This window comes from Oreochromis aureus, linkage group 8, assembly GCF_013358895.1.
Source record: "Oreochromis aureus strain Israel breed Guangdong linkage group 8, ZZ_aureus, whole genome shotgun sequence".
NCBI classification, from domain to species: domain Eukaryota; kingdom Metazoa; phylum Chordata; class Actinopteri; order Cichliformes; family Cichlidae; genus Oreochromis; species Oreochromis aureus.
The window spans coordinates 31,370,358-31,387,607 of record NC_052949.1 but is presented as its reverse complement, the minus strand read 5'-3'; the positions used below and the strand labels follow the sequence as shown (position 1 = coordinate 31,387,607).

Genomic DNA, 17,250 nt, shown 5'->3' with positions numbered 1-17,250 from the left:
CTCAGACACACCTGTGCAGTATTCATGCTGTCTAATCAGCACCTTGACATCCCACACCTGTGAGGTGGGATGGATTATCTCAGCAAACGTGACGTTCTCACTAACACAGATTTAGACAGATTTGTGAACAATGTTTGAGAGTCATGGGTTCTTTGTGTTTGTAGAAAATGTTTCAGATCTTTGAGTTCAGCTCATGAAAACAGGAGCAAAAACAAAAGTGTTGCGTTTATATTTTTGTTCAGTGTAAATGATAAAACATCAGGTTTGACCCAGAATACAGTTTGATCCACATGGTGGCGCTGTGAAAAGTGTTGCTGTACTGGTGTCGCCAGTGTCCCCAGCCCACAGACCAGTGCTGCCACTAATCGAGTGAGTTTCATTAGCAGCATCTAAATGCTGTTTGCTATTTAAAGGTGGACTTCATCTGTCACACAGGAGCAGTTTGGCTTCGCTTTTCTTAAATATATAATGACCTGGTGTATTTCTGTATACAGACCTGCTAAGGATCAGGTGACTCATTATTGTGTGGTAATATGTAAAACCTTAAAAATAAAAAGGGCTGTTTTTAGCAGTATTTAGACTGCAGTCTGTGTATTATGTCCACAATATTCTACATTACAGTAAAAACAGTAATTATATAAAGAACAAATGGATCAGGATCCCGTCTGTGTCTTTACAATGATCTCAGCAGATAATGAGGCTTAAAAGAGACATGTTTGAACTTTTGCATTGATTAGACAAATAAGCCTGCATGTTTTCTTTATTGTTAAAAAACAAAACCCTTTTCGTGTCATACAGGTAAGAAAGCAGTGAAGCGTTTTGACAGATTTCTCTCTAACAGACGTTTCATCTGTTTTCTCTGCCGTTGCTCTGATGGGACCTGCAGGGTCTTTTTGGTGACGTGGAGGTTTGCACAGTTTCCCCATGTTTTAGTTGCCGCCTGTGCTGTATGTAGAAATGTTCATGTTCTAGTCCCACTGTGAAGCACATAGACGTGTCCTGACTTCCTGTCCTCCAGCTCTGGTTATGCGTCTGTCCCACACTCTGTTGTCTCTGTTTGTTTCTGCCAACAGTCAAAAATCATCTTTGCAGATTTTACTGAATTAACAAAAACATGTTTACTGAAAAATTCTTTCAGTAAACATGTTTGTTACACTGAGACTGAAAAAGAGAATCCCTGTTTACGCTCATAGAAAACAAGCCTCTGTTTTACTTTATTGAAAGCATTTCTAGTCACAGACAGGATCAGCAGCATGCAGGTGCAGTGAGGTGTTAGTAGATGAGCTGTGTTTGTGAGTTGTTGTCAGGACTTTGGTGTAGTCTGGATCAGGTCTCGTCTCTGTGGGAGACTCGGTTACAGTACTTCTGAATACCCAGATGTTGACCTCTTTAGTGGGTGCAGCACATTTCTTCAGATTCGGTTGCTGTTTGCTAACATTTGACCTTTGCCCTTTTAGGCTGCCCTCCTGGCGCCTGTCGATGAGGACTTGGGATCTGACAAGAAGCAAACTGGGGGAAGCAGCAGAGTACCAGATTTCCCTCCTCCAGCAGGCCGGGAGATTTTGTTGCGCACCTGTGTGCCGCGACCAGCACCGTACTCCAAGGCGCTGCCTCAGCGGCTCTTCTGTGTCCTGATGAGGGAGGAGTTTAGGTTGGCAGGAGCCTTCTCCACAGACACGTCCTTCTTTTAAGTCCTACATTTGTGAACAGTTCACACCTTGGATAAAGATAAGTGAAGGACACAGGATGGAGACTTTCACATGTATGAACGTGGCCATGGAGTAAGATCATAGAAATACATTTCTTCATTTGTTTGCTCGCTTTATTGGTAAGAACAGTGCAATATTTCAGCATCTACGGCTCGCCCAAGCTTAAAAGCAAGAAGCAGTATATTACTGGCATTGATTAAGAAGTATTTATGGCTTTGTCTGGAAATATGTGAAACTAAATCCTTCTGTGTATTCATAAAGCTGCAGCTTTCCATGCTGCTGTGGTAAAACAGTTTCACACTAAAACCTTCATTTTACCTTCAAAGCTTCTCTTGGTGCCTTTTTAAGGAAATTAAATTCGTCGTTAGAATGGAGTTACCCATCCTGCACTCACCACACGCTAACACAACCTTCTCAACTCTGATATTTAGTAGAAATATATTTCAGTTGCAGGGATTGGTCCTGATGGTAAACACGTCAGAGTTCGTGAGGACTTCATGGGTCGTTTCAGCTGAGCTACATCCTCCAGCATGTCCTGCTGTTGCTGCATGGATTAACACACAGCTGTTTGTTTGCATCCAACCAGAACTAGACCGTACAGTTCTTATTTCTGTTCATAACCTGATTGTTCAAATGTGAAGCTCTTTGAGGTGATTTGACGTTGTATAAAAACTGAAACGACACTTTACAGCTGACTGTGATGTTTTAGGAGATCGAGCTGGTTCCACGAGGCCATCAGCGTGTCCGACTTCGTGTCCGACAGCGTGAGGGGAAAATTTGTTTTGTAATATTTTCTTTGTTTTGTTAAGTGTGTATCCATCCCATAATTCAGCACACTTAACGACAGGGCATTTTCTGATTTGCTTTCAGTGTTCATTTGATTTGTTACTAAAGCAGCAGTCAGTGCTTTACAGTTCATTAACTGTCGTCTTGTGTTTCGTCCTTCGTACCGCTGACCACCCACCCGCCTCTTCCTGTTGAAGGCTAACCTGAGTCCTTCCACCCACAGCTGCAGTGCACACACAGGATTTTTGATTTGGGGAATGTTCTCTGTAATATTGTAGAGCTGATGGCGACTGCTGTTGTTGGCACTGTAAAACAATAAAGTTGAATTGAACTAAAGTGAATAATTTGAAAATGACTGAGTATTTTATCAGCGACACGTTATCACAGCCTTTTAAGATCACTGATTACAGTTCATTCATTAGAACCTGTTACTTCAAAAAACAACATTTAATGTTGAAGGGGACAAAGAATTAGATCATGTTTGACACCTTTGTTAATTAAAACTTCTAAGCTCCAGGTTGAATAAAACAGCATTAGGTGCGTGATTTCACTCTGCTTCACACACCTGCGTGCTCCAATCAGAGACACCAGAGGAACAGGTGATAAATGTGATGGGGAAGCATACACAGGTGCAGCAACAACACGTATTTGAAGTACTGCCTGGAACAATGTTGATGCTCGTGACTTTGTGACAGCTACTCAACATCTGTGCATTCAGGGCCCATACAGAGCCGTGGGAATTACACGACATTATTACTGTTGATATATTCTCAGCGATCAGATGTTAGTGAAGAGCATGAAAACCTTACTGCACATCTGCATTTTTCCAAAATGAAAATCCAGTCGGTCCGCTCAACTTAGCTCACTGGCTAATTTACTTATCAGCTTGAAAATATTTAACTTTAACAAAATCTTCACCAACGTACACGTCAGTGCAGGTCACTGAGTCATCCTGCACACTAGCTCTGCCCCACCCACCTGTGTTTATACACCTCTGCAGCCCCTCCTCCTTCAGCCGGGACATTTGTTCTAGCCTTCATTCATGAACTCGTGGTGGAATAAACCTGGCTTTCTAAAATGCAGCTAAAGTTCAGTCTGCATGCTTGACCCACATACTCCTAGCAGCTGAAGTGAAATACTGTTGTGTGTAAGGGTTGGGTGGGTGACCATGTCACCTGGTCGTAGGGTAAATACAGCAGCCCACGTTCAACTCTGATCTGAGGCCCTTTATTCCTCCCTCCCTGCTTTGCTGTCTGGTTCAATTCAATTCAGTTCAATTTTATTTCACCAAATCACAACAGAAGTCGCCTCAAGGCGCTTTATATTGTACAGTAGATCGTACAATAATACATACAGAGAAAAACCCAACAATCATATGACCCCCTATGAGCAAGCACTTTGGCGACAGTGGGAAGGAAAAACTCCCTTTAACAGGAAGAAACCTCCGGCAGAACCAGGCTCAGGGAGGGCGGGGCCATCTGCTGTGATTGGTTGGGGTGAGAGAAGGAAGACAGGATAAAGACATGCAGTGGAAGAGAGACAGAGATTAATAACAGATATGATTCGATGCAAAGAGGTCTATTAACACATAGTGAGTGAGAAAGGTGACTGGAAGGGAAAAACTCAATGCATCATGGGAATCCCCGGCAGCCTACGTCTATTGCAGCATAACTAAGGGAGGATTCAGGGTCACCTGGTCCAGCCCTAACTATATGCTTTAGCAAAAAGGAAAGTTTGAAGCCTAATCTTGAAAGTAGAGATAGTGTCTGTCTCCCGAATCCAAACTGGAAGCTGGTTCCACAGAAGAGGGGCCTGAAAAAAGAAAAAAAGTCTGGTCTTCATTGTGCTATGAAATACAGGCAAAAAAGTTGTTCTCCTTTCATTACCACCTTTGTTGCATGTAGAAAAGTGTCATATAGAACCAGTCCAATTGCTTTAATGGTCTGAACTAAATGGTCGGGTGGCACCATGTCAACAGGGACTAAGAATTTTCTGGGCCAACAGGACCCCATTTACAAAATAAATGATCAGAAATAGTAACGACAATAAAAGCACAGGAATCATAGATCCAACAGGACAGGCTTGTTACAATGAAGGAAAACACTGAGTGACTGTTGAGAGGCCTTTATTAGTCCTACAATACATAACAGAAATATTACAATAAAACACAGAGGCCTTTATTGTCACATCCATCTTACTGTGACTCCTCAGCACATTCATCTCCAATCAGCAGCTTCCTTCACTGACCCAATCACAGGTCTCAGGCCAGCTGTTGTACTCAGGTTTGGATTATTTGCTGAGGGTTTTAGATTTCTGGACCAAAGCCTTACAGGTTACATCAGTAAATATGATCTCACTGTCCTCATGGTACAGTGATCATTCACGATCTCCGATTAACCTCTGAAGAGACACATTTGGTCCTTAGCGACGCCTCTAAACTGTCACAGGTGTCTGTCAGAACAACAGCGTGTGTTTGATACAGTCCATCATGAAGACAAGCAGCCCTGTTTTTCTTCTGAATTAGTGAAATAACTGGTCTGTAAATTACAGTAATACAACAAGTGTCATTGTTAAAAAAAAAAAAAAAAAAATACAGTTTATGAAACAATTAATTTGTTGTTAACTTATTGACAATGTAAACATTTGCTGGTTGCCACAGTAACTGATGACTGTGTGGTCACATGACTCAAAAGTAAACAAATGTCACAAAATAAAGAAATGCCTCCAACTTGTGTTAAGAGTAGTTAGTATGCAGAAACACGGCTGCAGGGTCAGCCCTCCACAGTTGCTCATCAGGCTGGTCACAGCGTGTTTGCCTGTCTACTGGTGTCTGCATGTGGAAAAACACCAATTTAAGTGATGTTATGTAATTCAGAATTCAATAAATGTGTCAGTGACTGTTAGTTTGTTACATTAATTTTTTAACCACGTTATTTTGTTGTGGGATGAACTTCTGCAAACAACAACGTATGGCAACAAAAAAAAGCCCAAAACTTGCAGTTGGAATGGATGGAGCTGTGAGATGATGGGATGTCGATTGGTTCACTAAGCATTAACATTTGGGATATTAGGATAAAAGTAGCATGAAAACATAAGCAGCGCAAAGACTTCCTATAACGACACATTTACAGTCTAGTTTGGGGAAAGCTGTGGAATTAGGGTGAAGAGACGGTGGATGTTTAACCCTCCCTTGGTTTGACAGCTCGCTCAGCCAGTGAGTTATGAATGATGTTCTTGATAGACTCCGCCCCCTCGCCTTCTAGGAAAGTGCGGTGATCTCCCGCGATGACGTGGACTGACACCTCGCCATCACAGACCTGAAGAAAGATGCATTACACTGTTTGAACATTCGAAGGCTCAGACTGAGAGCTTATAGAAAAAACACACACACACACACACACACACACACAGTAAGGATAAGACTGATGTAAATGTGCATTGTTACCTCGCTGAGCTTATAGTCAGCTCCCAGGTTTTGCTCATATTCGCTGCTGGTTTTGGCGCGCAGCAGCTTCACACTGCCGTGGTATTTTGCAGAAGGTACATATGCATCAGCAGCCTTTAGCTTGTAGTAGAAGGCAGAGGCTGCAAAGTGCAGTGAGTCTCGGTTGATGTCCTTGTGAGCGGAGGTGATTAGGTCCACGGCCACACTGACACGTGCATTCAGGTCTGACAGCGGGAGAAGAGTCTCCAAAAGCTGTAAGACGTAACCATGGAGACGACTTTAAGTTCATAGCAAACTTTACCGCGTGCTCATGGAGAGATTAATGTTTTCAGAAAAGTGACACATAATTAATGCACATCACAGATCTTATTATATAAAAATGCATAATAAAGATGTTTCGATATTCAGGAGTTACAAATGTCAGCTTTCAGTGAGAAACTGTACGGAGCTTTGATTTAACCGAATGTTTTACTTTAGTCTCCATAACAGGTCCAAACATCACATCATTGTCGAGTCAAACCTGCACCACACACAGACTGTGCTGGAACAGCAGCTCCAGACTGGACTATGTTACAGTCACCATCTTTACCTTACAGTTAACAAGCGCCGTGAGGCAAAAGTTGAGGTTGCGTGGCCTTTAACGCTGATGCCACATAAAGGAGTATTTGTGTGTGAACGTGTGGGTCAGAGCCAGTATACCTTGTTGTATTCAATGCCAGTGAACTGCTGGATGAAGGCACACAAGGCTTCAGTTTCAGCCTCAGACTCGTTGCCGGGGGTTAGCTTGGCTCTGTAGCTCTGCAAATGAAAAACACAGTTACACCTGTTCACATGCAGATCATGTGACCAGAGCTCATCCTTCAAAGTCAACATCACTCACATTATAAAGCAGCTTAGTTAGAATAAGGAAACAGCCTTTATCAGTCTTAGAGTGACATGTGCAGTAAATTCCCACATATACTGAAACCTTAACAAATCATATTGTGACTATCATAAACTGCTGTTCCCTGCATCAGGCCTGTGACTTCATCCATCACAGGTCAACACGTTCAGGTAAAATCCCCGAGCGTGCCACATGACGCTTCCTTCACATTTAATGCATCTGCGGCTCACTGCCAATCATCCCCAATATGTTTTGATTAGATGAAATAAAGATGCGCGAGTGTTTCTCTGACCTGTGTGTACGCCGCCACATATGAATGTGAGCCATCAAAGAGAAACAGGTACTCCACAGGCTGATTCTGGGTCTGCAGCTGAGAGCACATTTCAAATGCTACACAGGCACCAAAAGAATAGCCAGCGACTCTGTACGGCCCGTCCGGCTGCACCTGCCTGACACAGCTCACGTAGTAGGCTGCCAGGGACTGAATGCTATCCAGAGGAGCAGCTGCAAAGAAAACACATGAGGGGGAGTTAGTTTGGCTGCACAGTGACAAACAGCTGATGCACGACATGTGAGTGAAAAAGGTCTGAGAACAGAACCACAGTTAAACTTTTAAACTGTGACTGTGGCCAGAAACGCAGAAAATATGAAATCACATCAGGTTTTTGATTTTCCTCGGGCCATTATGGAGGAAGCTGTGTATGTACAAGTATAAATTAGCACAATGTTTGTAGTTTTACCTTTGAACAATCAGACTTTCAGCTTTAACACATTTTGCTGTTTAACAGTTACACATGTTTTGATACACGGTGGAGGCTAAAAATGATTGGGACACCTGGTGAGGCCGCACACTCATCATCTGATGACAAGTGAGGAGACGTCATATCCACGATGATTCAAAGTGTTGATTTTGTATTTTAAAGTTTTTCTCTGTGACTGTAATGTCATTTTAATATGAGCCCCATTATGCTGACAAACCCACACAGATGATGCACACAGCTCAGCAACACTAACGAGCCTGAAACTCAAACGACATAAAAGTTATGCATGAAGCGCCAAAACACAACAACAGCTGCTGCAAGGCTCTTTATACTGCAAGATAAAGATCCTACAAAAGTACGAAGCCTCGCAAACCACATGTAGACTGGTTGGGCAAACTCCCACAGACCCTGCAATACAGTCGAGAGGATAACAAGCTGCTCCAGTGTTCATGACCAGGACACAAACTGCTTCCTCCTGAATCAGAGGCCTGACTGACAGACACACTCTGCTCTTCAGCACCCTGGCATAGACTTTTCGGGGGAGGCTGAGGAGTGTGACAGTTGGAGCACACGCTCAGGTCTAGGTTTTTAAACAGGGGAACCACCACCCCAGTCTGCCAGTCCAGAGGCAGCATCCCAGAGCTTCACGCAGCGTCGTGTCAGCCAGGACGGCCCTACAACACCCAGATCCTTCTCATCAACCTCAGGTCTGTCCTAAATCCTAGCAGGAGCTACCACGACACGTACCACAAAATGCATCGCACTGGTTCTTCCCAGTAGTTCAACTCCTTGGAACTGATTGTCTGCTTGCCTATGAATCCTGCTTATTGGTTCCACTTGTGCTACAATCAGGACGAATTGTAGTGGCGCAGTCTAAAGCTGGATATGAATATTACTTTTATGTTTATTGCACAAAAGGACGAGAGTGCTAAAGTGCAAACTGCGCCTGGACAGACAGCATGCTAGCTCCAAGCTATCCAAGAACTCAGAGCGATGAGGAAGCTGAGCTTCAGCAGGTAACAGAGGCAGTGATGGTCAGTCGAGCTGTCGCCTCTGTTATATCTGTTTCTAAGGTAGAATCACCATGGTGACCACTTTACAGTGTGTTTGTGCTGGTTTTCATGTTTGCTCTAAACTCTGTGCGTCCTGTTTGCATAGGGATGTTGGTGTGTGTGACTGCAGGTTTATATTGTTAAATGTAATTATGAGACAGTGCACTTCACAGAGAAAGCACTGTAACAAGTAACTAATAGACAAGTAACTAATTACTTTGTCTTGGGAGTAATTAAGATAGAACACTTCTAAAAAGTAATGCAGTATGTAATAGAGTACACCAATGACCCAAACACTGATCACACCTCCAACATTTGACATCATATAATTGATTCATAATGAATGTGTTTGACTGTTCTCTGACTCTCACAGTGGAGCCAATAAGAATCAATAAAGGAATTGATTCCATAAGTGACGTCAGTTATGGAGACAGTTTCCATCCGCAGACACACTGCAACACTATCGGCCCAGAACCCGGACCTGGACCTGGACCCAGCAGTGTGGGATCATGCTGACAGAGAACAGAGAGCTGTGGACGTCCTGAAGAATTCTCATTGATTTTTCATTTAGATTTGATTGACTTCAATCACAAAAAGCTTCCTCAGAGAGTCGAGGCTGTGCTGAAGAAGGCGAACACACCAAATACTGACTGAAGTCTACAAACTGTTTCTGACTGCATCCACCTGAGTCTGCACACATTTCATAAAGGACTCTGTATTTTTAAAAGGAAATATGCAAAGTGCACAGTAGCTCCTGCCTTTTGCGCAGCACTCTGTATTTTCATTGTCTTTGAAGTATAACATACCTTCGGTGCACTGCAAGCCGTAGCAAGGCACGCTGAGCTTAGAAGCAAGCGTCTTAAAGGCTGCGATGGAGCCCTCAATGGGATGTACCAGGAACAGGGGCCCGTCCTGGCTCTTCACCTTGTTGAGTGACATCACAGTAGGGCTGCTGGGGCTGACCAACAGCTTGGTCAGATCAGACTCCAACACAGAGCGAACACCATCCTTCTTAGCTGTAGTGTGGGGAGATGTACTCAGTTATGTTTGAACACACAAAAACACATTTCATATATTTTATTAACAAGAGTCTTAACATGCAATAAGATGAGCTAGATTTAAAAACATACATAAGTGCTTTTTTACAGCTTGAAACCTCTACAAAGATTTTTCTACATTTAAAGAGCAGCTCTTCATACCGCTTGTTCCTTCTGGCTTGCTATTGGCCAGCTCTCGCAACTTGTTAATGGTGAGCTGGCGGATATCCCTCATGGCCATGACGATGTCATAGTCGCGTTCCAGAGTCTGGCGAACCTCAACACCCATCAAAGAGTCCAGACCCAAATCAGCCAATGATGTGTCAGCATTCAGACTGCTGACATCCCGCACACCTGTGAGTGAGAAGAAGTTAAAAACAATGAAGAAATGAGTCAATGTCTGTGATACAAAGTAACCTCAAAGATTACCAAAGCAACACAGGACCGCGGTAGTTTGGTATAACTTGACTCTTACCTAGAATGTGAGCTACAGCGGCCACCAAGTCTTTCCGGTTTCCTGCTTCACTCTTTACCACCGTCCTCTCTGCCAGCACAAAGCTGGACACCACTGGGTGCTGCTGGCACAGGAAGAAGTCCAGCACTTCCAGACAGGATGCCATGCGCTGCGGGAGGGTGCCACCGATCACAACATCATTCCCACCCATGGTCTCTAGAACCACCCCAACATCACCAATGGCACCCCACTGGACTGCAAGTCCAGGCAGGCCATCATAGTGGCGCTTCTCACACACGCGCTCCATTGCAGAGTTGGCATAGCCATAATTACTTTGGCCAGCGTTGCCACGGCCACAGCTGACTGAAGAGAAGGCCACAAAGTGTCTGAGCTCTGGACACAGTTTCCTTGTTACTCTAGAGAGGGAATGGAAGCATCCAGAGATCAGAGATGGTACCCAGTGACACACAGAGGGAGGAGCCACTCTTCTCACTTACCTGTCCAGGTTGATGGTGCCGTCATTTTTAGGTTTGTTAACTTCGAGATAAAGCTGAGGAGTTAAATTCTCCAACATACCGTCTTTCAACACCTGAATGCAAACAAACATCAACAAATGGTCACTTTAAACGTTAACTGGCAGTAGTTTAGCTGTTAGCATGTTAGCATCTGATAGATGAGAAACTTGAGAGTCGACATCGTTAGCATCGTTCTTGCTTTTGTTTTCGTTGCATGTCATGTGACACTGCAGCTATTGAAGTCCAACAAAGGGATCTGACCATCATTCTAGTATGTAGTAATAATGCAGTAATAATGTAGTAATATTGCAGTAATAATGCAGTATCCAAACACTGACAGCAACGTCAGCATTAGACTGTCAGACAGCGAGTGAGGTGGCTGCTGGAAGGTGGACGACGTCGTAAATGTAAACAAACCGTCTTGACTGAGAAGTTACTTTAGAAAATAAAATTCTGAATGTATTGTTTCAAAATAAAAGTACTGTTAGGTATTCGCACTGGTAGAAACTCGCTCTAAAAAGTCACTGCTGCCTCTAACACATCCACGGCTTGTTTCTGGGAGGGGAAGTTACCCCCCCACCCACGGTTAGTTAGTGACACTGAAGAGCAAAAATATGGAGGGCTCAGCTCAGTGACAGCTACAGCAGCCAAAGACTGCACCAACCACATATATGTAGTCCAAATTTAGGAAGGACCATAAAACCTGTGAAAAGATGATTTTTCCAAGGTGACACATATAAATAACTAAAGGGAAGCTGACCATGGCTAGGTGAAAGACACCACCCACTGGACCCATGGCATGGGCCTCAGCAATCAGTTGCTCTGTTCCTTTCAGTGTGCCGACATCACTGGTGGACACAAACACCTCCACACCCTGATTCTGCCATTCATGCACCCGCTTCGCCTGGTAACCTGAAGACAGTTCAACAGTGAAGCTGTAAGATGAGTCACATCAGCACTGATGCAGGACTTGGCTGTGCACATCAGTAAGAAGCACCATGTCATCGTGCCTTACCGTTTCTCACGCCTGATCTAGAAGTCAGCACCAGTTTGCGGGCTCCCCTCTCCATCAGCCACTGAGCAAGCTCCAAACCAAACCCCCCGAGCCCCCCAGTTATAATGTAGGAGTGGGACGAGTGGCAGAAGGTGCGACAGATAGCTGGCAGCGACAGAGGGGAAGCAGCCTGTACAGCTGCTCCCTGTTCCTCACAACGGACCTGTGAGAAAAGAAAAGCTGGTCAGAAGGTAAGCACCAGTCCAACCACTCTGCAGTCACAGTAATATACCAACCACATGCATTTAGGAATGAGCAGGTCCAGCACAAACACTTCACTCACCTGAACCAGGACCTTGCCGATGTGCTTGCCCTGAGCCATGTATCTGAATGCTTGCTCCACTTGGTCCTTATCGAACACTGTGGTTCTCAGAGGCTGAACTACTCCTCCCACAATGCCCTCCTGCAGACACTGGGACACCTCCTCCCACTCTTGGTTGCCCTCTTCAAAGAGAGCATCCAGCAGGATACCATGGAAAGCCACATTCTTAAGGAATAACGCCATGCCTGAAGGAATCACAGCAACGTGACAGTGTTTGTCAAGGCTTCAAGAATCATTTATGACAACAAAACTCTGGTTAACACCTACACGAACCTTTAAAAAAAAACTAATAAAACATGTAAATATATTTATCTATCCTGTTGTCAATAAACACCAAATCTACTGACCCAGAGGAGTGTTGTTGGAAAGGTCATATTTGCCGATCTCCAGGAATCGTCCGTGTCGAGCGAGGCAGCGAACACTGGCCTGCAGCTTCTCCTCAGCCAGAGAATTCAGCACCACATCCACCCCTGAAACACACACAGCAAACACGACATCGCATACAGACAGTGTATAATATGGAAGTATAACAGAGTGGTGATTTTTCAGTGCACACAACTGTTACTTGTTAAACCCAAAAACCTGCTAAAGCTTGTGTGCATAAGTCTTGTTCCAGGACATTCTAGGGTTCCTCAACATGGAACAAAGTGTCTACAGTACAGTACACACTGGCTTTTAAAACAGCACCAGTGCTCACACAGAAGCACACACAGTCATCGATGCTGAAAGTGACGGGCAGCACTGGGAGGAAACACACTGGCACAGGTGCAGGATGCAGATTTCACCAATAATAAGTTTTAAGTGAGAGCTCCTGAGCAGCAGCACCGTGACATGACAGGGAAAATTACAATTAAAAGAAAGACGAGAAATCCTGGACTTAATGTCTGTCTCTGGATCCAGGACCCCAACACAGCCGTTTTTCCCCACTCGGCGACACACCCGCCGGGGGTCAAACTCTGGTAATTGGTGATTCTGTTCTCAGACATGTGAAGCTAGAGACACCGGCAACCATAGTCAATTGTCTTCCAGGGGCCAGAGCAGGCGACATTGAAGGAAATTTAAAACTGCTGGCTAAGGGTAAACGTAAATACAGTAAGATCATAATTCACATCGGCAGTAATGACACCCGGTTACGCCAATCGGAGGTCACTAAAATCAATATTGAATCGGTGTGTAACTTTGCCAAAACAATGTGGGACTCTGTAGTTTTCTCTGGTCCCCTCCCCAATCAGACCAGGAGTGACATGTTTAGCCGCATGTTCTCCTTAAATTGCTGGCTGTCTGAGTGGTGTCCCAGAAACGATGTGGGCTTCATAGATAATTGGCAAACCTTCTGGAGGAAACCTGGTCTTGTTAGGAGAGACGGCATCCATCCCACTTTGGATGGAGCAGCTCTCATTTCTAGAAATATGGACCAATTTATTAAACTCCCAAAATATGACTATCCAGAGTTGGGACCAGGAAGCAGAGTTGCAGTCTTACACGCCTCTCTGCAGCTTCTCTCCTCCTACTACCCCCAAAACCCATCTCCATTGAGACTGTGTCAGCTCCCAAACAGACAAAAAACAACTAAAACCAGCAATAAACAACTTAAACATAAAAAAAATCACAAAGAAAGAACAATACAGTATCCACATCTGAACCAAAGAGTAAAACAGTGAAATGTGGATTATTAAATATTAGGTCTCTCTCCTCCAAGTCTCTGTTAGTACATGACTTAATAATTGATCAACAAATCGATTTACTCTCTGCCTTACAGAAACCTGGTTGCAGCAGGATGATTATGTTAGTTTAAATGAATCAACACCCCGAGTCATTCTAACTACCAGAAACCTCAAGCACAGGCCGAGGGGCGGTGTGGCAGCAATTTTTCACACCAGCCTATTAATCAACCAAAGACCCAGACAGACTTTTAATTCATTTGAAAGCCTGATGCTTAGCCTCGTCCACCCCAGCTGTAAAACTCAGAAACCAGTCTTACTTGTTATCATCTATCGTCCACCTGGGCCTTACACAGAGTTTCTCTCTGATTTCTCAGACTTTTATCTGATTTAGTGCTCAGCTCAGATAAAATCATTATTGTGGGTGATTTTAACATCCATGTAGATGCTAAAAATGACAGCCTCAACATGGCATTTAATCTGTTATTAGACTCAATTGGCTTCTCTCAAAATGTAAAAGAACCCACCCACCACTTTAATCACACTCTAGATCTTGTTTTAACATATGGCATAGAAACTGAACATTTAACAGTGTTTCCTGAAAACCCTCTGCTGTCTGATCATTTCCTGATAACATTTACATTTACAATAATTGATTACACAGCAGTGGAGAGTAGACTTTATCACAGTAGATGTCTTTCTGAAAGTGCTGTAACTAAGTTTAAGAATATAATCCACCCACTGTTATCATCTTCAATGCCCTGTACCAACATAGAGCAGAGCAGCTATCTGAACGCTACTCCAAAAGAGGTCGATTATCTTGTTAATAATTTTACCTCCTCACTACGTACGACTCTGGATACTGTAGCTCCTGTGAAAACTAAAGCCTCAAATCCGAAGTACCTGACTCCGTGGTATAATTCTCAAACACGTAGCCTAAAGCAGATAACTCGTAAGCTGGAGAGGAAATGGCCTGTCACAAATTTAGAGGATCATCATTTAGCCTGGAGAAATAGTTTGCTGCTTTATAAGAAAGCCCTCCATAAAGCCAGAACATCTTACTATTCGTCACTGATTGAAGAAAATAAGAACAACCCCAGGTTTCTCTTCAGCTCTGTAGCCAGGCTGACAAAAGTCAGAGCTCTACTGAGCCAACAATCCTTTAACGTTAACTAGTAATGACTTCATGAACTTCTTCACAAATAAAATTCTTATCATTAGAGAAAAAATTACCAATAATCATCCCACAGATGTAATATTATCTACAGCTACTTTTAGTACCATCGATGTTAAGTTAGACTCTTTTTCTACAATTGATCTTTCTGAGTTAACTTCAATAATTACTTCCTCCAAACCATCAACGTGTCTTTTAGACCCCATTCCTACAAAACTGCTCAAAGAAGTCCTGCCATTAATTAATTCTTCGATCTTAAATATGATCAACCTATCTCTAATAATCGCCTATGTACCACAGGCCTTCAAGGTGGCTGTAGTTAAACCTTTACTCAAAAAGCATCTCTAGACCCAGCTGTCTTAGCTAATTATAGGCCAATCTCCAACCTTCCTTTCATATCAAACATCCTTGAAAGAGTAGTTGTCAAACAGCTAACAGATCATCTGCAGAGGAATGGCTTATTTGAAGAGTTTCAGTCAGGTTTCAGAGCTCATCACAGCACAGAAACAGCTTTAGTGAAGGTTACAAATGATCTTCTTATGGCCTCTGACAGTGGACTCATCTCTGTGCTTGTCCTGCTAGACCTCAGTGCTGCGTTCGATACTGTCGACCATAATATCCTATTAGAGCGATTAGAACATGCTGTAGGTATTACAGGTACTGCACTGCAGTGGTTTGTATCATATCTATCTAATAGACTCCAATTTGTACATGTAAATGGAGAGTCCTCTTCACACACTAAGGTCAATTATGGTGTTCCACAGGGTTCAGTGCTAGGACCAATTCTATTTACATTATACATGCTTCCCTTAGGCAGCATCATTAGAAGACATAGCATAAATTTTCACTGCTATGCAGATGACACGCAGCTCTATCTATCCATGAAGCCAGGTAACACACACCAATTAGTTAAACTGCAGGAATGCCTTAAAGACATAAAGACCTGGATGGCCGCTAACTTTCTGCTTCTTAATTCAGATCAAACTGAGGTTATTGTACTCGGCCCTGAAAATCTTAGAAATATGGTATCTAAGCAGATTCTTACTCTGGATGGCATTACCTTGGCCTCCAGTAATGCTGTGAGGAACCTTGAGTCATTTTTGACCAGGACATGTCCTTCAACGCACATATTAAACAAATATGTAAGACTGCTTTCTTCCATTTGTGCAACATCTCTAAAATTAGAAATATCCTGTCTCAGAGTGATGCTGAAAAACTAGTTCATGCCTTCATTACTTCCAGGCTGGACTACTGTAATTCATTATTATCAGGATGTCCTAAAACTCCCTGAAAAGCCTTCAGCTAATCCAAAATGCTGCAGCAAGAGTCCTGACAGGGACTAGAAAGAGAGAGAATTTCTCCTGTTTTGGCTTCCTTCATTGGCTTCCTGTTAAATCCAGAATTGAATTCAAAATCCTGCTCCTCACATACAAGGTCTTAAATAATCAGGCCCCATCTTATCTTAATGACCTTGTAGTACCATATCACCCTATTAGAGCACTTCGCTCTCACACTGCAGGCCTACTTGTTGTTCCTAGAGTATTTAAAAGTAGAACGGGAGGCAGAGCCTTCAGTTTTCAGGCCCCTCTTCTGTGGAACCAGCTTCCAGTTTGGATTCGGAGACAGACACTATCTCTACTTTCAAGATTAGGCTTAAAACTTTCCTTTTGCTAAAGCATATAGTTAGGGCTGGACCAGGTGACCCTGAATCCTCCCTTAGTTATGCTGCAATAGACGTGAGGCTGCCGGGATTCCCATGATGCATTGAGTTTTTCCTTTCCAGTCACCTTTCTCACTCACTATGTGTTAACAGACCTCTCTGCATCGAATCATATCTGTTATTAATCTCTGTCTCTCTTCCACAGCATGTCTTTATCCTGTCTTCCTTCTCTCACCCCAACCGGTCGCAGCAGATGGCCCCGCCCCTCCCTGAGCCTGGTTCTGCCGGAGGTTTCTTCCTGTTAAAAGGGAGTTTTTCCTTCCCACTGTCGCCAAAGTGCTTGCTCATAGGGGGTCATATGATTGTTGGGTTTTTCTCTGTATCTATAAAGCGCCTTGAGGCGACTTTTGTTGTGATTTGGCGCTATATAAATAAAATTGAATTGAATTGAACACAGGAAGTCTGGACCAGCTCTCTGCTCAAACAGTCCAGTCTCTGATCCTGCAGAGCCTGGATGGAGCCGACGGGTGAGGGCACTGCCTCTGGCCTTCAAATATCTCGCCTGCCTACTCAAGCCAGGGCCCCAAGCAGCTTTGCAGGCCCAGCTTTCATCAGCCACTCACAGCAGCCCCCTCTGCTCTTGGAATACGACTGTGTTCAAAGGCTGGAGTAACCTGTAAGTGCCATTTATACTAATGTATATTAATACTCAGGGAATATTGTTTGGAAGAATGGTC

The 17,250-nt window shown here is 43.6% G+C and overlaps 2 protein-coding genes across 7 annotated transcripts in view; one reads left to right on the top strand and one right to left on the bottom strand.

Moving 5' to 3' along the window:
* rab3gap1 (RAB3 GTPase activating protein subunit 1) overlaps positions 1-2,847 on the top strand; it is a 99,162-nt gene extending 96,315 nt beyond the window's left edge. For all 3 annotated transcript variants that reach the window (XM_039616664.1, XM_039616663.1, XM_039616665.1), the window contains one exon: positions 1,458-2,847. In XM_039616664.1, the coding sequence (XP_039472598.1) occupies positions 1,458-1,691 (234 nt within the window). In that variant the 3' untranslated portion in view covers positions 1,692-2,847. The remainder of the gene's footprint in view (positions 1-1,457) is intronic.
* A 1,756-nt stretch (positions 2,848-4,603) lies between these two features.
* fasn (fatty acid synthase) overlaps positions 4,604-17,250 on the bottom strand; it is a 30,488-nt gene continuing 17,841 nt past the window's right edge. For all 4 annotated transcript variants that reach the window (XM_039616239.1, XM_039616240.1, XM_031753129.2 and 1 more), the window contains exons 31-42: positions 12,366-12,488; positions 11,980-12,203; positions 11,658-11,859; positions 11,403-11,554; positions 10,625-10,716; positions 10,149-10,543; positions 9,836-10,027; positions 9,443-9,652; positions 7,116-7,327; positions 6,640-6,738; positions 5,941-6,192; positions 4,604-5,812 (exon numbers count right to left, since the gene is read on the bottom strand). In XM_039616239.1, coding sequence (XP_039472173.1) covers positions 5,675-5,812; positions 5,941-6,192; positions 6,640-6,738; positions 7,116-7,327; positions 9,443-9,652; positions 9,836-10,027; positions 10,149-10,543; positions 10,625-10,716; positions 11,403-11,554; positions 11,658-11,859; positions 11,980-12,203; positions 12,366-12,488 — 2,291 coding nt within the window. In that variant the 3' untranslated portion in view covers positions 4,604-5,674. The remainder of the gene's footprint in view (positions 5,813-5,940; positions 6,193-6,639; positions 6,739-7,115; positions 7,328-9,442; positions 9,653-9,835; positions 10,028-10,148; positions 10,544-10,624; positions 10,717-11,402; positions 11,555-11,657; positions 11,860-11,979; positions 12,204-12,365; positions 12,489-17,250) is intronic.